General features: G+C 40.2%; 2 protein-coding genes and 1 pseudogene across 2 annotated transcripts; 2 read left to right on the top strand and 1 right to left on the bottom strand.

Annotated features, from left to right (window-relative positions):
* Positions 1 to 516: 516 nt before the first annotated feature.
* LOC104452532 lies at positions 517 to 4,149 on the top strand. The gene is made up of 3 exons (XM_039316003.1): positions 517 to 666; positions 1,267 to 3,050; positions 3,840 to 4,149. The coding sequence occupies exons 1-3, from the start codon at positions 517 to 519 to the stop codon at positions 4,147 to 4,149; spliced, it is 2,244 nt and encodes a 747-aa protein (XP_039171937.1).
* A 6,485-nt stretch (positions 4,150 to 10,634) lies between these two features.
* On the bottom strand, positions 10,635 to 15,572 carry LOC104428899 (annotated as a pseudogene).
* A 260-nt stretch (positions 15,573 to 15,832) lies between these two features.
* LOC120294929 lies at positions 15,833 to 19,406 on the top strand. The gene is made up of 3 exons (XM_039316004.1): positions 15,833 to 15,852; positions 17,803 to 18,725; positions 18,931 to 19,406. Exons 1-3 carry the CDS (start codon positions 15,833 to 15,835, stop codon positions 19,404 to 19,406), a joined length of 1,419 nt encoding a protein of 472 aa, XP_039171938.1.
* Positions 19,407 to 23,720: the final 4,314 nt, after the last annotated feature.

The following is a 23,720-nucleotide window of genomic DNA, read 5'->3' on the forward strand; positions in this document are numbered from 1 at the left end:
CGAAAAAAGAAGCAGGAAATTTAGCTTCATTGCGAGCCTATGGAACAAATGATACATCTGAAGTGTAATCATACTAAGCCTCTCACTTAAGGTCTTTCTTATTAAATTGCACTCCTAGTAAAGAAAACTATGAACGGCCACATCATTTTCTCCTTGTGGTTGACTTATTTGATGGCTGACTGTATCGGGCTTATCTCTCATAACCAATGCAAGCCACCCCCTGATGAAGCTGAAATACACTCAGCACTTCAGCAATTTTGGCCTAATTTCTCTTGTTACATGCTGATGGTTCGGATATGATCACTGCCTTTTCTCTAGAGAACAGTTCCCTTTTGCGATGGCACTTGCTCACTCTCATTTTCCAAGTCAGTGCCACCATCTATTTTTTTGTACAAATATATTCCAGCAATAAGTTATAGTTTTACAACGATGTTGCTGTGTCTTGTCGGGGTTATAAAAAATGTGGAGAGGTTACTAGCACTTAATCTTTCAAGCCTCTAGAGGCTCCAGCAAGCGATGCTCTCTAGCCTCCCAAGGCACAATTTGGATGACGAAGACGTTGCTCGAGTGGATGAAGCTACACATACGAAGTTGGCCGATGAACTCAATGTTCTAAAAGATAGATATTCTGATGAAGAGAAAGCAAAGCTTGCGGAGGATATTGTGGTAAATCATGCCTACTACTTATTTCAATTCTTCAGGGTCTTCATCCGGAAAAAAAGGTGACAAAAAAGAAGAAAAACAATATTTTGCCCTTTACACGGATAAAACTTATTAAGTTCACGCAATCTTACCAATTTTATATTTTTCCAATAAATTTTAATTTTATAGAAGTTAATCTTGTCTATAAAGGAGCAACTTCAGCTCGCAGAAATCAATAATCCAGAAATTAAAAAAGATAAAAGAGATTCCTAGTTTATAGAAAATCCGCGGCCACTTGCGTTGGTGGGACAGACATGCCTTTATTAAGCGTCCCACTTATATTGACTTTTTGGTTTATACCGTCCACGTAAACGGACAAGTAAACTTTTTAGCTAAAGCAAACTTTTTGGTGGAATTTGCTCATTGGTTGAAGCAATATCATTATCGAGTGGAAGCACATTGTCATTGTCTTGTGAAGTTCATTATAATGGATGGGTTTGGCAATTATATTAGAGAGGCACGATAAAATTCAACTTGAGCAAAAACATGGCATTTGGCTTGATTTCGGATCTGTGGAATAAATGGAACATCTGATGTTTCGTTATTCTGAGTCTCTTAATTCAGGTCTTTCTCATTCTATTTTCATCCCTTAGAAAGAAAATAACCGAGAACCACATCATTTTCCTCTTGTGGTTGGCCTATTTGATAGCTGATTGGGTAGCTGCATTCGCAATCAGGCTCATCTCTCACAACCAAGGCAATTCATTCACTCGTGTAGCTGAAGTAGATAAAGCACTTCAGGCATTTTGGGCCTCATTTCTTTTGTTACATCTTGGTGGTCTGGACACCATCACTGCCTTCTCTTTGGAGGATAGTTCACTTTGGCAACGGCATCTGCTTAGTCTCATCTTCCAAATCGGTGCCGCCATCTATGTCTTTGCACATATATTTCCTAATGACAAGTCACTAATGATCCCAACGATGCTAGTGTTTTCTTCCGGGATCATAAAAAATTTGGAGAGGATATTAGCACTCAATCTCTCAAGCCTACCAAGGCTTAGGGAATGGGTGCAGGAGTTTCCTAATGTTGAACAGAATGAGTTGGTTGAAGAACTTGATGTTCTAGGGGATGGATGTTCTGATGAAGAAGAACCAAGGCTTGCCGAGACTATTGTGGTGAAGCATGCTTATTTCTTCTTTCAAATTTTTAAGGTCTTCCTCGGAGATCTCATATTCACTCATAGAGAACGCAAATTCAGTCGTGAATATTTCAACAAAGTTTCTGCAATGGATGCGTTGAGGGTGATATCAGTCGAACTCCATTTCATGTATGAGGTGCTCCACACAAAAGCATTGGCAATACGTTACAAGTGGAACTACATTTTTCGTTTCATAGCCATCATTGACGTTGTGGTGGCTTTCATTTTGTTTAATCGCTTGAAGAAGCATTGGCTCCCAGAACTTGATTTGAAAATTATTTGTTCCCTTCTTTTCGGAGGGATTTTTCTTAATGTGGTTGCTCTGTTTATGCTCGTTTTCTCTGATTGGACTATTGCTAGAATCAAGTGGTATGACACAGGATCATTTAAACCAAATTCATTTCTCCATGATTGGGTATCTGCCTTATATGACTTGAGGAAGCCCCAATTCATTCCAGTAGAATCAAAGTCTAATGTCGATGTTACTTACATGGCCTTAGATACACCATTAATATTTCGAAGGTGGTCAGAATCCATATTTGCTTGCAACATTTTATCAGAGAAATTGGAGGAGAATCCAAGAAAGATGTACAAGTGCAATCAGCACTGGGTCATCATTGCTTTTTCTAATATCTACAATTTTCCATTCCGTATGGCTGAGAAGATCGTTTCTTCTTTTCATCAAGCTAGTGAGACAATCATCGGAGGTTGTGGTTCGGGGTTTCATATGTATGGGTACATACCAATGATTGCAAATACGAAGTATGTGTCAAAGAATCCATTTGTTAAGAAATTATGGATCTTTATCTTTAAGGAGGTGAGACGTAAATCCAAAAACGCAGATGATCAAATAGAAGTGATGAAGATATTTGAAGCCAGAGGTGATCTATTTCTTAAGAGTAGCTTGTGGGAGAATAATTGTGGCAATCTTTCAGTGTATGTCACCAAGATTAATTACGATGCCAGTATTATACTGTGGCATCTTGCTACTGAAATTTGGTACGATAGAGAGAAATCCACAACCAGAACTGATGAAAGGGAATATAGTAAGATCCTCTCCGACTACATGTTGTATCTTGTACTTAATCAGCCTAATGTGGTGTCCACTGTGGCGGGCAATGCCCAAATGATATTGGCAGAGACATTGCGCGTGCTACAAAAGTGCCCCAATCTTGCAACCAAGGATGTGGAGGGGCTATGCAACGCATTGTATGTGTTGCGATGGGGCGAGCGATCGAACAATAATATAGATAGAAAAAGAAAATAAATCGGACACCAGATTTACGTGGTTCAATCGTAAAGACCTACGTCCACGGGGAGAGCAGCAGTGAATTTCACTATAGATCAAGCAATACAAGGAGATTACACACTCGAGTCACTCAAATACTCTCTCAGTGTTTCCCAAGCCCCAATTATACCCAATAACACACACAGTGTTTAGCCCCGAAATTCCTCAAGAAATAATCTCTCAATCTCACGAATGAATTACACGCAAATCTTACCACAAGATTTAATTGGCTTTAACACTAAACCTTCTTGGATGTAATTCACGACAAAGAAAATCCCTCCCAAGCACTCAACAACGAGGCGGTGCTTCAAGACCAATTCTTCACGATCAACGGCGGAACACCAAGCACTCACGCGGCGCTTCAAAACAATTTGTGATCCACATCTATCACCCATGGCCTTAAGTCTATATATAAGTAAAACCCTTATTCTTTTGCCAACTTCTCATAGGATTTTGTTTCCTATCCAAAACATATCTTTGTATATTTTAAACAAAAAAATCCAAGTCCTAGTCAAAGTTGGACTTTCCTATTTTAACAGCCAGACTCTCCAACGTAGATTCAAATTCGGGAAGTTGATCTTCGGATCTTCTTTGCTTGATTTCGAACATCCGCAACATATCCAATTCCGAATATTCGTAATTTTGCATTGGGCTTAAACTCGAGACATATTTTAACAGTATGAGGCTCCTCTCGAAATCTCTGTTTTAAGACCACTCAGCGAGGGGATCAATTTGGCCAAAGTGATGGAAAGCCTCAGGGATTCGAAGTGGAAGGTGATGAGTGGAGTGTGGGTTGAGATACTGTCATATGCAGCCATTCATAGTAAGAGAGCTACACATGCACAGGTGTTGAGCAAAGGTGGAGAGCTTCTAGCCTTTGTTTGGTTGTTGATGGCTCATTTCGGTTGCTTCTACACTCCTGAATGGGGCATATATTATGAAGACTGGCATGAGCTCTTCAATCCAAGTGTAATACATAGGTGTCGTGACCCTCTTGAAGCGGATCCCAAGGAGGTTTGACGGATTGCCAAGCTGGCGCAAACGCGAGGTGGCGCTTGTGCTGGGCATGGACTTTCCCAAACCCTACCTATTGCAATTTGGTTTCCTCGAGTAATAATGGAATTGTTTTTACTTCAAGATTCGCAATAACCTTTTGGAGGTCAGTTAGGAAACAAGTAAAACTGGAGAGGTCCCTTTACTTCCACGAACCAGAGATTTGGGTCTCCGGACTTGATTACGTAAATTGTCTAATTAATGCTATTTTATTACCTGAAGTTGCTTTGTTTATTTATGTCATGTAGTCTTATCAAGTTATGAATTCCTAGTTACCTTTCAATAGGTGTTCATGCCCATTGAGCACGACATAAACATAATATATATCATTTGCCAAACGAACAAAGTGAAGATCCGAAAATCAATATACGATCAAAGTGCACAGTAAGTAAAAACCTGATACAAGCCAGGTAAAAAATATATACGGTCTCATTATTACGCCTCAGGACAGGATCCGGTGAGAGAAACCGAATGGAATGACTAACAAGCAATGACCGAACCTATCCTTACATACAACCTTAAGCTAAATGCCATTCTAAATGCTCTTTTTCACCTTTTTTCTATTTTTCATTTTGTCATTTGTTACTCAAGACATACGTGACCTAAATTTAACTGTACAAGGTGCACATGAACCTAATATGGACTAACATGCGATATGCAAACATGAAATGATTCGATAACCTGAAGGACACAACCCGCGGTCGGGGCCACCTATTGAAACTACTCCAGATCACGTTATTCATCTACAGAAAAAGGGACCAATGCTTGTTGCCCATGAGATAGAGGGCTGTATATGGCCTTATCTTTGCGTAGAAACGAGACCAACACATGTTAGAAATGACAAAAAAAAATTAAGAGAATGTCAACGTGTCATCATGAGCAACCAAAGTACCAAATGACATCGAAATCCGCCAACTTCCCTCTCAACGAATATCGACCAGCAACATTACAGCAAATACAATTTATTTTTCGTGCATGAGAATGTTATCCAAACATATTAAAGTGTCTAGGAACTCATAGACATAAACCCTAATCATGGACGAGCTAAAATAGGATTCGAGGAAGGCCAAAATAATCCCATATCACATCTCAATGGCAAAGTTTGGCATGCATTCATTTCAACAAAACATATCACACATTCAATGTGACATTTTCCCATAAGGGAGAAAAATTGTCTAGCAAATCCTAAACATGCTGCGCTTTTGTCAATTGACTAGATGAACTCAACTGGTAAAAGGTAAAAATGTTTAAGATTTAATTGGCAAGACTTAAAAGTTTAAGACTGAATTAGCAAAAGCATAATATGTTTATGATTTTTTGGACAATTTTTTAAGTGCGGATTACATGGTTAACAATTATATTTAGTCGACCTCCGTCAATGTTCAGACTGCAAAACAACAAGAAGGAAAAGGACACGTGCTCCTATAGTATATGACTCAAAATCAGAAAGTCAATATATTCCCCAGATTCAGTTTATCCTTACCCCAGCGATGAGTTGGTGATAAAGACCTACAGGATTGGAGGGTGGCGTGACTCCAATGAAAGACGGCAGCATGTGAGCAAACTATTCTCAACGGCAATGCCTCTGCGAATCAACATAAGAGGCACGATCTGAGTGAAGTAAACCTGCTACAGAAAACCGAAACAAAATAAAAATCTTGGACTCAGCTTATAGGTTGACATCGAAGTCCACGATAGCAGTGAGCAGAACTGTCGTGAATGCATCATTAACTTCAACCATGTTCTTCTATCCGTGGCCCGTTCCAAGGAGTCAACTCCGACCATACGTGAATGCATCATCAAAAATGTCGATTTGGATTGGTGACTTCTGCACCGTTCAAGCCGTGGCCCGTGGCCCGTGGCCTTGACTTTGGCCCATCCATGGTGCTTGATGCATGGCTGGTGCTTGGTCCCCCCACGGTTGATGATGGTATGGGCTTGGCTCATCTTATTTGGTCGGACCTTCTTTGATTTTCTTGTTTTTAAGCTCTACTTGTTTCACAAAAGATAAATGATTTTGAAAATATTTTCTTGAAAATAATCACTTCTATTAGTTAAAATAATGAACTAAAGAGGCCTTTATCATTATCTACTAAACATTTTGATGAATAATGAAAATATTTTTCTTTCATTCATTGTTATAAGCAATATAGAAGATCATTTTTAGGAAAAAAACTTTAGGTCATTCGATTATTCACAAAATAAACGGAGCCTTAGTATTTTTATTGTGAATATTTGCTTCTCAGTTTCTCGATGGCCATTATTATCTTAGCATGCTAGGCTCTAACCATATAGTTTTCAAAATTAGATCTCTTTTACTACATTTAGTAATATATTGTACGTTATTTGTCGTAAAGTTCTTCGTTAAGCATGTTTGATTAAATTGCATGATAATTTGCATGTTAGTTTGCATGTCAAATAACAGTTCTTAAACGTCTAATGCATGTAAGTTCGTATATTAATTGAATTAGGAGCTTGCATCTCATATTTGCATCTTTAGAAATTCGAGTTTGCATATCTTGGAGTATTCTCATCTTTGCATATCTAGGAATTTGCATCTTTACATATATTTAAAAATTTACATTCGAATGTTTATGCATATCTAGGATTTTTCATATCTAGAAAATAACACTTTAAGAGATCTTCCATATTTGCATAGATGAAAATATTCACCATCGGCAAGGAAAAATATTTATTAAAATAGCATTTTCATAATATTTGCATAATAAAATTGCCTCCGATAGGTTAGTCAGGGTTCTTTAGAAATATGTGCTATAATGCATATTTAATGCATATTTAGGCTCATTGAGATCACGCGTGCGTGTGTATATGTATAAATCACGTTTGCACACCATCAAAAAGGAAATGGAAAAAAAAAAAAAATCATTTTTTGCATGTTAGGGATTTTAGGGTGCGTTTCCGGTAAAAAAAAAAAAATTGGTAAAAATACTACTTTGGTTGCATTTAGATTAAGCTTGCATATTCATATCATTTACGATAAACATCATTTCCTTTCATGTTTAACATATAGGAAAGCAAATCGCATAAGGTGTAAAATTACTATTCTTGCTTTAGACTGAGTGCATTGCGTATTGAATATCCTAGGCTATGTTTTATTTCTATGCCTAGATTCGCATTGAAGGGAAATACCTCATTTAGGTAGGTATTTTTTGCATGTCATATCATATTTGCATGCGTTGAGCATCGGCGCATTATATCAAACTCATTTGGAATTTCTTTAGAAGTTCCTGTTACCATTCACCAGTTCTTATCCCAGGACATAATGCCAAAGCGGTGATTAATGTTGTCCAGAATTGCTCGGGTTATTTCCTTTTTATACATCGTTTTATTTTGCTTTCTTTTATATTTATGCTATTTTTTTTTATATAATTTTAGGCATTGCACGATATGTTGATTCATTTGCATTATTTACTTTTGATGATTTTCACAGATGGCCATTCGTACATGGACATTTAGATTAAATTTTAGGGAATAAAATGAACCGAGATCACCTGAAAATGTTTTCCTAAAAGAAAAGGGGTATCAATGCACGGGAGTTAGTTCAATCTAGCATGGGCACGTCCTACAACTTTCAAGTTGTAGAAGCAAAAAAGGTAATCTAGACTCTTTGATTATCTACCCAATTTGGCAGGGGATATTACTATGTTTATACATAATACATATCAAGAATCCTCGTGGACTCTGTGGATGAGTTATAAGAGCAAATTAGTCCAATCAATATAGATTTTAAACAAGTTGTGAAAGAAGATTTTTTTTTTTTTTTTTTTTTTTTTTAGAGTGGAATTTATTTCCTTATTTTTATATTGATCGGAGGATCAAATGCCAAAAAAAAGAAGAAGAGAGATTATATGTTTTTTTGTGTGAGACTAAACACCTAAAGACGCACTTAAACTTTAAAAAAATTACGCACATTTGCTCCGTTTATTTCATGTAAATTTGAAAATTTGAAAAAGGATTTTCCTAACTTTAATTGCTTATATCGCTAGGAAAATAGATCAACTGAAAATATATTCAATATCAACAAAATCCTTTAGGCATACATTGTTGGATGATAAAATATTTTTTATTCACTTGTTTATTTGAAAGTTCGTATCTGCCACGGATCACCTAAGGAAATCTCAATTCAACCCATGTAAAGTAAAGCCTAATGCCAGTGTTGCTTACGAAATGTTAGATACACCATTAATATTTTGAAGATGGTTAGAATTGATTTTTGATTGCAACCTTTTATCCATGTATCTTTCAAGGAGTTCGAGAAAGATTTATAAGTGCAATCGATGCTGGAGCATCACCACTTTTTCTAAGATCACCGACTTAATTCATCTAGTTGGTGAGGTTTGCGGGGACTGGGACTGTGATCTTGATGGGAAGATACCAAATATTGCAAATACAAAGAACGTGTCCCAAAATCCCTTAATTAACGATCTATGGATCTTTATTTTTTGAGGAGGTGAATCATAAATCCGAGAATTTGATAATCACGAAAAGGTGGGGGAAATGTTTGAGACTAGAGGTGATATGTTTCTCAAGAGTAGACTAGAAAGGATCGATCGTGACAATCTTTTAGTGTATATCACCAAGCTTAATTACGATGATAGTATTATACCGTGACATATTGCTACCGAAATATGGTACAATAAAAGAAATAAGTAGGAGATAACAAAAGAGAATTCAACAAGACGTTATTGTATCTTTTATTTAAATTATCTAACGTGATGTCTGCTGTGGGGCGTTACCCAATTACCCAAATGACATCAGCTCGGATGTTACGAGATCGTTACTTACACAATGAGAATGGTACCATTGGTTTAGAGACGCTATGCATGAAATTTTTGAGGGTCACAACTTCCGAAATGCGCACCTCCCTCCATGGGGGAACCGATTTGGCAAAAAGATGGAAAGGCTCGAGGAAAGGAAGTGGGATATGATGAGCGGAGTGTGGGTGGAGATGCTGTTGAATGCAGCAATTGATATTAAGGGAGAAGCACGTGCAGGTGCTGAGCAAAGGTGGAGAGCTTCTAGCTTTTGTTTGGCTGTTGATGGTTCATTTCGGTTGTTACTACAAACCTAACTGGATACATCATAGAGAGCAGGATGTCATGTTGTCGACGTTATTCATATAACTTGAATACGATTTTTGTTGAAGTTATCATGAGATGCCAAGGAGTGGATAATCATATGAACGGCAAGCCTCTATAGCAATTTTACGATTCGTCGCAATGCCATCGATCCAATCAATCCCCGTTTCTCGTCTGATAATGTGCAAAATGTTGTATTTTTGTGATAAGCTATATTTCGATTGTTATGGAATAATTAATACAAGATTTAGGACTACGTGCGATTCTATATCTGTGATTTTTGTTGACATGTAATCCCTGTGCGAATAAAATAATGGATGGCGTGTGAGAATGCAGTGGACGGTGCACGTTGGATGGAGATCGCGTCGAGATATTAAAGCACGAGCAAAGAAGCGGCGTCGGGTCAGAACAAGATGGAAAACAGATACAAACTCGATTCATTGATTTCTATTAAGACAACCAGCTTTTTATATTCCTATGAACCTAAAGAAAGTTGCTCAATTCACCATGGTAAAGCCTAAACCGTCGGAAAGGATCAATTCAATAAAACGTCATTAATTTAGAGTCGCAAAACCTAGGTGGTTAAAGTCGAAATTGAGAGACTATTTTTGTTGCGTTTGACTTCACACATGTCGTTGTTCATGGTACAAATGCAACAACAAGTTTTAGCTTATTTGTAATCCTCGAACTGTTATCTCATATTGCATAAACAATCATAATAATAAACTCAAGGACCTCTATTTAATTTTAATTATAGGAATACAAAAGTAAAAACAATAATACGAAATCTAATTTATATGTAGGTTAATTATAATTTGCACAGAACTTACTACATTGAATGAGTAAAATTTCACTTAACATAAATTCATTTCACTGCCGTTACAACAAAAACAATTATTGAAAAATGTAAAATATGTATCAAATGTAGCTTATTTTTATTAATATATTTTTTTTTGTGACCCAGAACCCATACTGACGGCGGCCGAAGATAAACCCTTTGGGCAACACGTGCGTCCACCACACACGTGCTTACCAGGGTAAGTCGCCAAAGGACTCAAAGCTAGCCTTCGACAACTTGCGTTGTAGGAGCTTCAAACATGAGACCTCCTCGATGGAAGTCTAGTGCCTACCCAGCTGGACCACCGCGGCGGGTGGTTCAAATGTAGCTTATTATTCTCCTCTCTCCCCATCACCACACGCACGTTTTAGTGAAGAGGCCAATTGACAAAGTTAAGGAGAAAAGGGTTCGATCTTCCAAATTACATCTCTGCTATTTCGTCAAGTTAGAAAAGCTCCAAGTTGCTACCCACACAAGCCCATACCCGAGACGGTCCCAGACAAGTTTGCTAAGCATTTAACAAGGCGATAAGGGAAAAGTTTCATCTCAAGCGACATGCCAAATTATGATGGTCAGTCGGACGCAGCAATGGGACAACATTATTGCAAGAAGCAAACGGTCACTTCAACATGATACAAGAAAACCAAATCAGACGTTCCAGTCAGTGGCAATGAGCACAGACCTAAGGAATTTCTGAATCCGCCATTGGCAACTGGCATTTTATTCCGCTCATCTGAGCAAATCATCTAGCACTGTGACCTTCGAACAAAGCTGTTATTTGTTTACAATGAGCTTTACCCGATTCATTCAATCAATTACCTGGCGCCTTCTGAAGTCAGGACTCCATGAGTCGATCCAGGACTAATTTCACGACAGAGGGAGCGTCAACAGTCACCGCCACCTTCACCTTCGGTTTGTCAGACCATTCCGTGTGTTCACCGAACCTAATCAATGAAGTTGATATAGCTGAGTGGTTACAACAAGCATACTCAAGTGGAAAAACTTCTTTACAAGCATAGCATATGAGAAGGGTAATCCAACCTCCTATAGTTTAGATTAGAAACGCTACCTCTCCTCTATACTTCTATTCTTTGTTATTCAGCAACAATACAGGGGGAAAAAATTCGTTGTCCCTTTTAAGGGTAATTGAGATACAAATCCGTTTGTCGCATCTTCTCAAAATCGAAACTTCAAGGAAATAACTCTTTATTTTTCCAGAGTTTAAGCAGATTTCAAACCCAGCACTGCGCCCTTCACAATATATTAATTAGATCCTGGACTTCTTATTGGGTTTAACTAATATCAGACAGCCTTGCTTCATGACATGATGCCCACCATCAGTGGTTGGCACTCAAAAAAAATTATGTTGAATTAGTAGAACAAGGGATCTGAAAGGGCCCTTGAAAATTGAGCTGCAGCATTCTACCTACCTTTTCTGTCCATTATATAGTATAGTGAGCCCTCTTGTGATACCGGTCGTTTGCACTCTAACCACACCTTCAGTGAAAGTTAAAAGTGAAGGGTTCAAAGCTGCAATTATTGTTGTTGGATCGTGGAGGTAAACTCCTGCACCAAGATGAGATATAAGTGTTAAAAATAAACAATGGGAAGATAATAAAAACCATGTCCTGAATCAAGATGTTTCAGTAAGCATACCTCTGGTGAAGTATGCTTCGCGGTGATAGGCAAAGTACACTTCCAAGATTCTGGAGAGGTATTGAGCAAATCTTCCATTTGATTGGACCAACTTATCTCTATCTGCATCTGTAGTGTCTCAAAACAGTTCAGATTAAAAAACCTGGCAATCCAAATTTCATCATTATTATTTAAATAATTAAATATGTAATTGACAATACCAGGATTATTACACAATTCAAATCTTTTATTAAATGGATTAAGTTTATGGTTGTTGACTGGCCTGACTTTTGGTGTCACTACTGTTTAGGCAGAAAATACTTCAAAACAGTAAGAAGCTGAATACTTGCGATTTGTCGCACTCAATCAATAAAAAACATTCTTTGGCCAAAAAACAGAAAAATCCATAGAGTAAGCAACGAAAGTGGACTTGTGAAACTATGCTGGAAACAGTTCTGACCCTTAAGTAAATTTACCCTTCAGTTCAACCATCAGAAGAAAAACTAACACCATAGGTTTCTCCAAAAGCAGCAGATAGGATGCTTTACTTATAACTAGAATGATTAAAGAATCACTAGAAAATCACTAGCATTATCTCTGCATAATCTATGCTAAATCTCTATTTAAGTCCATCAAAACATGTGCACTATTAGCAAATTTTAACACTAGCTGACTTTACCTGTCAAAACAACTTGATGGGTTACATTTATTCCTATAGCCAGAACATCAGCTCCACTGGTAAATACAATGTCTGCAGCATCTGGGTCGCCAAAAATCTGATCAGCAGTCAAAGATGGACAAGAATGAGAAGGAGAGTTAAAGCTCTGGGCCTGAGCCATTCAAATTACTTCAGGTTTGAATGGTAAGTCACTCCACCCCCAAACAATAAAACAGACATTTAGAAGCTATTTCAGATAGAACCAGGTACGTCAAACACAACATACACCACCATTATGATGGGACAATTAGCAAAGAATATGAGGCAACGCAGACGACTTAGCCATGGATAATTAGAGAAAAAGAGCCTTCAAGAAAACTTCTGGCAGCTGCTCAGGTTTTACATTGCAAATTTAGATATTTGTCTCTTGCAAGAAAAAGAAGAATTTCCAACTTACGTTGGCTTCAGCTGCTGGATTCACATTGCCATTCACAGAAAAAGCTCCACCAAGAAGCACGATCTGCCCAATCTTTTTTTGAAAAGGTTGGATCTTGTTCAAGAGCCTGGATTACTCATACATTTGACAACATATGAACAAGCCATTACAAAACCAGTATGATACTTTACTACCTAGTGAAACAAGCATGACAAAAGATCAAGAAGCTGACCAGTGCAATATTTGTGGGCAGGCCCAATGCAACCACAGTAACTTCCCCAGATAAAGGTTTGCTTGCTCGATGAGAAAAGTGGCTGCCGACTGTTCTATTGGTTTTCCTTTTGGTGGTGGGAAGTTTTGATTGCCAAGTCCATCAGTACCACGGACAAAATCCACAATTCGAAGCTTTGCACCTTTCTTTACGAGAAACAATGATAAAATCAAAAAACTGATGATGCTTCTTTAGAATAAACGATTGGCTTTTAAGTCATTTAGAAGAGTGCATGAGAATCAGCTCACAGTCAGAAGGCCATTACAATTGATGAAACTCAAGTATGAAATCTGCAAAGTTACGGTTCAAGAACATCACAAATATGATGCACAGCCATTACGAGTTCCAGTGATAATTATTAAGAACCAAGAGGTGGCCTTACAGAGTTTTCTTGCTTTATAAAATAAACTTGCTATGGTGACAACAAGAGATTCCTTGCTATAGTGAGCCATGACAAATGAGAGCTGCCCACACTTCAAAAATAAAACGAGAGGACCTGCAAACCTCTTCTATCCTTGAAACCCATCACATATGTTGCATGCAACAAGTCCCAGAACAAAGACACACACAGTAACTGAAAACGCATACAAAATCCAGGGTCCCTAACATGTGCTAGTGTCGACACTCGCTATGGTGACAACAAGAGATTCCTTGCTATAGTGAGCCATGACAAATGAGAGCTGCCCACACTTCAAAAATAAAACGAGAGGACCTGCAAACCTCTTCTATCCTTGGAAACCCATCACATATGTTGCATGCAACAAGTCCCAGAACAAAGACACACACAGTAACTGAAAACGCATACAAAATCCAGGGTCCTAACATGTGCTAGTGTCGACACTCGCTATGGTGACAACAAGAGATTCCTTGCTATAGTGAGCCATGACAAATGAGAGCTGCCCACACTTCAAAAAATAAAACGAGAGGACCTGCAAACCTCTTCTATCCTTGGAAACCCATCACATATGTTGCATGCAACAAGTCCCAGAACAAAGACACACACAGTAACTGAAAACGCATACAAAATCAAGGGTCCCTAACATGTGCTAGTGTCGACACTCGCTATGGTGACAACAAGAGATTCCTTGCTATAGTGAGCCATGACAAATGAGAGCTGCCCACACTTCAAAAAATAAAACAAGAGGACCTGCAAACCTCTTCTATCCTTGGAAACCCATCACATATGTTGCATGCAACAAGTCCCAGAACAAAGACACACACAGTACCTGAAAACGCATACAAAATCCAGGGTCCCTAACATGTGCTAGTGTCGACACTCGCTATGGTGACAACAAGAGATTCCTTGCTATAGTGAGCCATGACAAATGAGAGCTGCCCACACTCAAAAAAATAAAACGAGAGGACCTGCAAACCTCTTCTATCCTTGGAAACCCATCACATATGTTGCACGCACACAAGTCCCAGAACAAAGACACACGGTAACCGAAAACGCATACAAAATCAAGGGTCCCTCACATGTGCTAGTGTCACACTACTACCACTACCTGGTCATATCTACAGATTGGGGTCCTATCATTTACGCGACCATGTTCATCCCACCAACCGCAAATGCGTCTCAACCACTCATCATTTTGTCAAGGTGACAAGCCACGATTTCAAGAGCCCAAATTGAGAGTAAGCGGTCAATAGTATCCCCTGAATCCTATATCGGCAATGTACGAAAGCGTGCAATTAGAAAAGTACATACGGTAATTGTCACATGGGACCCTTCAGCCACAGGGATGTCGGTCCGTCCTGCAACCTCCAGCTGCACCACATAAAAAAGGGAAAAAAAGAACCCAAGAAAGTAAGGCCAAAACGTTTGTGACCCCCAGAAAATTCACTGTACAATCGATTCAGTCCTTCAACCGACACCAGAAAAAAGTAAGCATACGAAATCCCGAAAACCTCCCGCAGTAAACCATCACGCACCGCCCCACCCAAGTAAGACATACCATATGCAAGGCGTCTCTGGTGGCCAGGGTCGTGTAGACCTTCCCGTATATGGTGGTGAGGCCAATCACCTCCACCTGTGGCGACCGCAGCACGACGAAGATCGCCATGGCGTTGTTTGAAAGACGTCGAACCCATTCACGACAGTGAGAATCGAGGCACACTGACGATGCAAAATCGGGCGATTCCATTGAAAAATCGAAACTTTCTAGAAGGGGGTACTTGAAATTCTACATACCGATGCCGGGGTCGGTGTCGATGATGATCTTCTTCTTCGCAGTGGCCATGTCTTTCGCTGACACGGCAGATGCTAGTGACAGACTGACAGCGCGTGCGTGCCTCGTTGAGATTGAAGAGAGCAGTAGCAGCAGAAACGGATCACGAAGTGATGATCTTTTACGGCGAAATGACTCGGCCGATCGAAGCGATGGCCGACAGGGAAGGAGGGAGGGGTCCCACGATGAACTGGATGTTACCCGATCCACGTGCAAAACGGGGAACCTATTTTAATCTCTCTAGCAACCGTTGGAAAATGTTAATCGAGGAAAACTAGAGAACCGCGGGGGTGGGGTTTGATTTTGATAATATATGTAATTGTTTTTTTTTTTTTATGACCCGGGACTGTTGTATAGCCGGCAGCCAGCTACGTAAACCCGAGGCGTCACTAGCATAGGGGCAGCCATCCATACACCGCACTTAAGTCACACAATTGCGCACGCGTGACTCGAACCTCCTCCAACCGGAAAAAGGAAATGCCCGAATGAACGTGCTCACAATGAAGTAAGTATATATGTAATTGTATTTTTGGTAAAGGTAATAAAGGTATATATGTGATTGTTTTTTTTATTTGGTAAAGATATATATGTAATTGTTTATGCAGCATAAAAATGGCAAAATAACTACATTACCTGAATTCGTAAATTAAATTCTTCTGTAGCAATCTTCTTAGGAAAAAATAGATATGAAAATATGCTAGAATTTATATATATATATATATATATGTATGTATGTATGCATGTATGTATGTATGTATGTATATGTATCATTCTTTCTCGTTACACTAAAATTCACAATCGGAGCTCATGGCTCTCTTAGGATTTCATGTTTCATGAAAACGTTACCAATTGTTGTTGAGCCTCATGAATTATGTGACACTAAGACAATTCAACTTCAGGTTCAATTGTTTTCTAAACAATTCCTGTGGAAAAGAATATTAATTAATAAACTTTCTAACAATTGTCTTAGCTCAACTGGTAATACTAGCTTGTACCATGGTTTTTCTACTAAGAGTGGCTATAATTGTGCGGAACTTAGATAAATGATTTGGATTAATTTCAATATTTTGATGAGTGAGCATCATAAGTCTAATTCATGTGATTTTGATCTCATCAATTGCTTTCCATCTCCACCCTATCAGAAAATATTTAATGTGATGCACAATATAACAAGCAGATCGAAAGTAAGTGATTTCGATATTTATAATATTGTAAGTGATTACAGTAATATCATAGAGCTAAAAGTGATTGTTTGATCGCACAAATTTAGGTGAGTCTAACAGATAAAATACTTTTCCCCACTCAGATCCACCATACATTGGAGTTCTCTTTCCCCACCCTTCTCTACAAACTTTTTCCCCCAAAAGAGGGCGCTTATAATCTTATTTACATAAATACTCACACGACATAGAAGTGCTCTCATTAGACATATATAAGACCGATCATATACTTTTTCTAGAAAAAATAATGTAAAAATGTGGGTTTGGGAAAATTTCCCTCACCTTCATTCACGTGCTTTTATTGAATGCGCATATATACCATAAACTTTATCTTAATATACAATGTCATCTATAAATTTTTATATGTTCAATGTAATCCTTAACTTTTTGTACATATTCGATCGAACTATATGAAAAATATTTGATATTATCTTTGAACTTAAATTAATAGAAAGATAACATTGAACATTCTTATATAGTTTAGATATTACATTAAACATTTATGAAAAATTCAGGTTTCGCATCAAATGAATAAAAAATTCATGGATAATATTGCACATTTACTGCTTAGATCACGTTGAACAAATTAAAAGTACGAGAATTGCATTGTATATTAAGCCATAGTTGAAAAACCATTTATGTCATTTTCCAAAGACAAAAAATCTTAGCTGCACTCCCCTAAGTTACTTGGGCCCTTGGATCAGATGTCCACCTGATCCAAATGTTCATTGGACCGGGCTCACATGTTCTGCGTGCACTCGATACTTGCTCACTTACTGTCGGGACACGCGGCGATTTCCCATTGGAATGCTCTTTCGCCCGTTAACCGTTTGTTTCTTTTCCTCGTCCACGTGCGGCATTTTCGTAATTTCAGGAGGATGTCGGGGGTGAAAATGTCCCCCAAAAAAAGTAACTCCACGATTTCAAATCAAATCTCTCTCCCGTCAGACCTCACTGAGATCTCTGTCCTCTCTCTCTCTCTCTACATTCTCCGACCATGAAACGGGGTCGTACTCGTCGTCCGGCCACCGGAGATGCGCTCCGGCCCCGCCGGCCGGCCGCCGGAGCCCGCTGCGGCACCTCAACGGCGTCGCCGCCTGCCGCGGCCGGAGCAGCCACGCCTCCGCCTCCGCCTCCTCCTCTTGCTCCTCTTCTTCTTCCACCACCACCGCCGCCTCCATCGAAGCTCCCAGAGGTTGCCTCAGGTTCTTCCTCTCTCACTCCTCTTCGACCAGGAACGTCGCCGGTCGGACCTGTGCTCCGGCGAGGACGCCCAAGTCGGCGCCGGCGAGGCCGTCGAAGTCCGATCACCAGCGCAATCGCGGCGCTGCGGCGAAGGCGGCCGATTTGGAGGTACCTAGAGCAGTCAAGCAGCCGAAGCTCAAGAAGAACCCTCCTTGTCTTTACCAGTGGCAATCTGCGAAAACGGCCGCTTCCAGGACTGGCAAGAAGAGCGGCAGCTCTCCTGTTTCTGGAGCCGATGGCAATGTCGCTGGCGAGTTTCCTTCCGGTTCCGAAGCATCGAAGCGGGAACGGATTGAGCTTGGTTCGGCTGGAAATGGCGGCGCTACTTCTACTCCGATTAGTAAGGGATCTGGCGTAGTAGAGACGCCGTGCGGGGGCGATAGAAATGTGGAGGAGAACTCAAGTAATAGTAAAATCAAGACTCCTCCTATCCTGGCTTCCGTGTCTCCGGAGATACAATGCGGGTCGGGTTTGATGAACTACTCTGGGACGATCGCGTCGGCAGGAGGAACGGCCGGGACGCATCCTTGTTTCGGTGCTGGTTATGTCGTTTCGGGAGTCGCCGATAGAAGAAAATGCAGGCCTAGGGGGATTCTTAGCGTTAGAGAGAACGAGTCGGACTTTAGCGTTAGTAGTAGTCACGGCAATGGTGATGGTGAAAGTTTTAGTCGGCTTGCCGACAAACCTAGCATCTCGCCAGTACCTTTACCTTGCGAAGCTTCGATGCAGTGGTTGTTGTCTCCATGTAATGAGGAGGATGAGGAGCATAAATATGATTCTGAGAATGAGTCATGCCCATTTGAGAGGGTTGAAGAGGAAGGGTCTGCTCTCTGTGCTCTTACTTCACCCTCGTCTGGTCCTGTCTTTTCTTCAGATGCTGGTAATAAGAGTAATGTGACATGTACGACGACAGGTACGGATAGCAATAGTGGGGGAAGGAATCCTGAGGGGTGACTTCTTCAAGAGGACTCCTTGAATTTGATGGTGTGCAGCCTCCGCAGTGTACTGGTGATGTTTGTTCTCCAGCAGAGATGACCCCTATTTGGAAGGTTTTTTCTTTAAAGGAAGAAAGAAATTGAGTTACAATGTTGATCGACTGGATGACCCATCAAATGCAGACTCGCTGGGTAGTGGAAATGTTATACGAACCCCAAACTCCGACTCAAGAAGTTCAGATGGATATTTCCGCCTGTCGTGGGTTAATAATGCTCAGCATGGAAGGAAGGATCAAACAGATTCTGAGATAGATCTACTGACTCAATCTTTTAGTAATGCCACTTTATCTCCAGACTACTCTATGTCTACATGGGATTCAACAAATCTAAATTTCCGGTTAGATTGTCTGGCAATGCCATCCAACTCCATTGATTTGGCACAAGTTCAAAATGTTCTTGATAGCAAAGTATATTGGGCTTCCAATTCCATTGTAGACAATGTATCACAATCTGATTTGAGGATATCTTGGAGAGATGGTTTAGTTAGTAGGATCTTTGAGATGGACGAGTATGATTTTGCAAAATGCGTGTCTGATGATGAGGATGCTACTGGCAGCGATATTGATCTAAAGTTGCATAAAGTCCCGCACATAATGTAAACACTCAGAATGCTGCTGCTGAAAATGTTAATGATAACAATACCTTGGGCTCAAATCATTTGTGGATGAGAAGCATGAAAATGATCAGAAAGTCGAAGACATGCATTCCCGTCAAAACAATTTGAATCAGCTGAATCCATAAGCTTTGATGGAGGTGGTCTTCTAGCTTCAACTTCAAGTGATTCAGACTGGAATCTATGCTACAAGAACAGCTTATTCAAGTAAAAGCATTGGGATCATTCATCTAGTCTTGACCAAGGTTAAGTACTTGAAATCTAACATAACGGAGGTTTTCTTTCCATGCAATCTAAAGATTACCACTTCAAGAGCACTGGTGAATTCTTTTCTTTCTTCATTCCAATATGCATTTGCTTTCTGTAACTGCTGAAATGTAGTTCAAATTTGTCAGCATTCAAGATGGCAAAAAACACGCATTTGACAGATTAGCGTGTTAGAATTTTTTCGGTCAAAAAGATTAGATATTTATCTTGAATGTTGGGGTTGAAAACACCGCTCTTGGTAGCCTTGTGCAATTATGGTTTTGTAATCTAATTGTGCTTTTGGCCATGTAACTTACCTGGTGACTAGAATTGTATCACTTCTTTCTTTGTTCTATGAATTCATTACTAATTATAGAAAACGGTGCTTTTGGTTTTTAGATGAAGGATAAAGCATCAAGTTATATAAGTGAACGATAATGATTAAGGAATAGCCAAATTGAGATACCATTGTTTGATCTTACTCGTAGTTTGGGACCTCTTTTTGAGATTCAGGTGAGAGGGTGAATGGTACAGTTAGCACTTAGTTATATGGCTGCTTCTACAGATGGTTCAATGACAGTGACAAAAATATGTGGAAAATACTTCTCAATGTGATCCCATCTTGTGCTTCCATCCAAATGGTATGAGGAATACTTGATTAATTAAAACAATAACTGACAGTACTTGATCGTGATTTGTTGAACTCAATCCTGAACCGTAAGATACTATCTCCGGACGTGCCCTACTTTCCCTCTTTTCGAGTCTTCGGCTTCCATCGCTTATTGTGTCACTTTAAACATGAAAATTTATCCAGATTCAACACCGATTAGAAAAAGAGCGATTCAAACAACAAACAATTTTAGCACTCACTACGTACATGCACCAGCATGAATTCTAAAGGCCTTTCCTACACAAACTATCCCATGGTCGGCTCATATCACTCCCGATCTTGAATTAGCTGCGATACCATAAAAAGGGGATGTCACGCCCAGATCCTCGAGAACGCGCCCGTCATCCTTCTATTGGTTGATTTGAAGTGCGATATCCCGGTGACTAACCACGCCGACCTTTTCTTTTCATTACGCAGGCCGAAGCAATTATAAATCCCCAACAATAAAACAATGGGATAGGAAAGCAGGTCATATTTTTCATATTGAAATTCACAACCATGACTTTCTTCATTAACGGACAACTCATAGTATATTTACAATACTATTCACAACATACTTGTCTCACACTGTCTACACTAAGACGGGGTTTACAAAGGGATGGGATCTCAGTCCACATCCGGGTTATACTAAGATCCCTTTCTTTTGGATCATCTTCAAAAGTCTTTCTTCCCGGAGTTCCTCCTCCTGCAGCCTTCCTCGGGGTCCCGAAATGGTTATTCAATAACTTGATGAGACCACGTCTCAACAGTCCCAACCCCTAAGACTCGATTAGTAAGCCAATACACTATATGGGATTGCCTAAACACGGCACGAGTCGGAGGACTTACCTTGGCCTCCATTCCATCTACATATTAGTACGGTTCAATAGGTATTTCAAACATCACATCAATGATCGAAGCATCGATCAAATCAACCTAGTCGATTTCATGTCACGAGACCCTCTCTAGGTCATTCCCACTCATACCATGATCTCCCAGTGGTGTACTCATTCGCCAAATCACATGTGTTTTTCTCGGGCGTCGTTTTTGCCAATGACATACCGATCACCGACACCGTGCGTTCTTTAAGGCGCCGTTTTATGAGGTGACATCTGGTATAGACAACATCGTGAGTTCTTTAAGGCATCGTTTTCACCAGTGATATTTCCTTAATCACCGAACCACATTTGTCTATAAGTCATTTACGTGCGTTCTTTAAGGCGCCCGTTTTCGCAGTGATACTTCCAATCAAGACACGTATGTCCAATAATATCGTACGATTGGTCTCAAAGCAATAATGTTCTCGGTTAGCTCACCTCACCATTCTCCCTACTATATAGCCCATCAACGTACCGGGCGCTATAACCCCATGCTTTCGGCCATTACCATTCAAATATTCAATAACAAACAATTTAGGACAATTCCCTCAAAATTTCACAATTTAAATCAATTCCATAAAAATTGAAGCTCAATTAAATAAGGCGGTGCACCATGACAGTTGGCACAAAATTTCAGTCTTAGGCCATCCCCAGTTGAATTTTTCGGAAAAATAATTAATTAAATAATTAATTTCTGAAAAGTAAATAAATAAATAATAAAAATCCATTTAAAGCCCGTATTCGATTGGAGCCCAAAACGGGTCGGGAAAAATCCCGAGATACAACACCGGCGGGCTTGGACCGGGCCTTAAGCTTGGGCCCAACAAATCTCAGCCCACCGAGGTTTGTTCTTTGTTGGCCGACCTAAGTTAGGTTCAACGCGAAATTCTCGCACTGAATTCACTTCTGGGCTTCACATTTCTTTGCCGGATATTGGGCCTCAAATTTCAGTTGATGAAATTTCGCTGGACTTAGACTTCGAGCTTCATGGCTGAAGAAGAAGGCCCAAAGAAGCTGCCGGTTCTGAAATCAAATCATGGGCAATGGCCCAACTTGGGCCGTTGGCCAGAAAACTGACTTGTGCCTTCGATTCTTGGCCGGGGAAGACGCACCACGGATCTCGTGGAAGACCTCGCGGACGAAGGTAGCTGGTAGGCGGTCTTCTTTCGTTGAATGCCGACCAGCTTGAGACTTGGACCGAATGAAGAGAGCCCATACGAAGCGAGCTTCGACGCGTGGACGGCTCAGCAGTGCCGCAGCAGGTAGCTTTGGCGGAAGGCAGAATTCTTGGACTTGGCACACGGAAGACTTCTTTGTTCTGATTTTGGTGGAGGCTAACTTTGAGTGGCCAAACTGCTGCTGATGCAGCGCCGACTCGGAGCTGAAAGGTGGTCTTCTTTCATCGAAGATTGACCAGGTGAAGATGGAAATTGATTTTTGTTCGACAAAGCCTAGTGGAGGACGCAGACTTTGGTCTTCGGTGTAGCTAGTCGTGGAGCGGAACGGTGGTGTGTTAGCGTGGCTTCTCTACTCTTGGCTTCGTGCTAGGAAAATGGATAGATGGAGGAGTGGTGTAACTGGTTAGAGGGGTGAGAGAGAGATGGATAGAGTGGAAGGTGAAGGCCCCTTAGCTTGATCTTTCCCACACAAATATCTCTTGCTCTTATCTCTCTACATAGCTGTCATCCACCGGTCCATTTTCATCCCCAGTGCCCCTTCTAGAGAGTTGAATTGGTCCATAAGTCACTACCATGTGGGGGCACACGAATTTTCTAGTAACAAGGCATTCATTACACATCAAATCTCTCAATTCATCCGAGATCGACTCCTCATAAAAATCAATTGACGCCTCAATGTCTCAATCGTTATTTTTCACCCATGCATCCAACCATCTCAATTTTGCGACTGAAACCATCTCCGGCATTTTCGCACTAAAACAAACCGCGACAACTTTTCCCCAAAAAGTGTTAGTTGTCGAGAGAAAAATCTTCCGAGACGAGTCGACACTTCTTGAATTTATTGTGACATGGCGAAAACTTCAATTTCTGAAATCGGACTTCGAATTGATGGTTCATTTCACCCGGCGCGCTTAGCATGACCTAGACTACCGGGTAACTTTCGATATTTTTAAGTGCAAATGACCCGTGATCGATTTTCTTCAAACCACTATGAACCCACTCAACTCATTGGCGACTTCCGATTGTCGTGAAAATCTCGAGATCCAACTACGGACACGGGGTACCAAAACAATAAGAAAAATCGGTCTAGTCTTGGTCGACGAGAATTTTTTCCAATTTAATGGTGTCACCCACGATTAGTCACACATCTCTATCGATCCAGTCTATCTATAATTTCATACGATTTTTAAGCTGATGCGCAATGGCCTTTAAAAGATGGACACGATTGGCCGATTCCCGATCGAGTTTCTCAAGTCTACCGCTCTTAAAATTCCTTAATGGTTTCGCAGGATAGTACAGTTATCTCGAGAGTGATCGGCTGAGAATAACCCTATGCACACGTCAATGAA

Source organism: Eucalyptus grandis, chromosome 1, assembly GCF_016545825.1.
Source record: "Eucalyptus grandis isolate ANBG69807.140 chromosome 1, ASM1654582v1, whole genome shotgun sequence".
Classification (NCBI taxonomy): domain Eukaryota; kingdom Viridiplantae; phylum Streptophyta; class Magnoliopsida; order Myrtales; family Myrtaceae; genus Eucalyptus; species Eucalyptus grandis.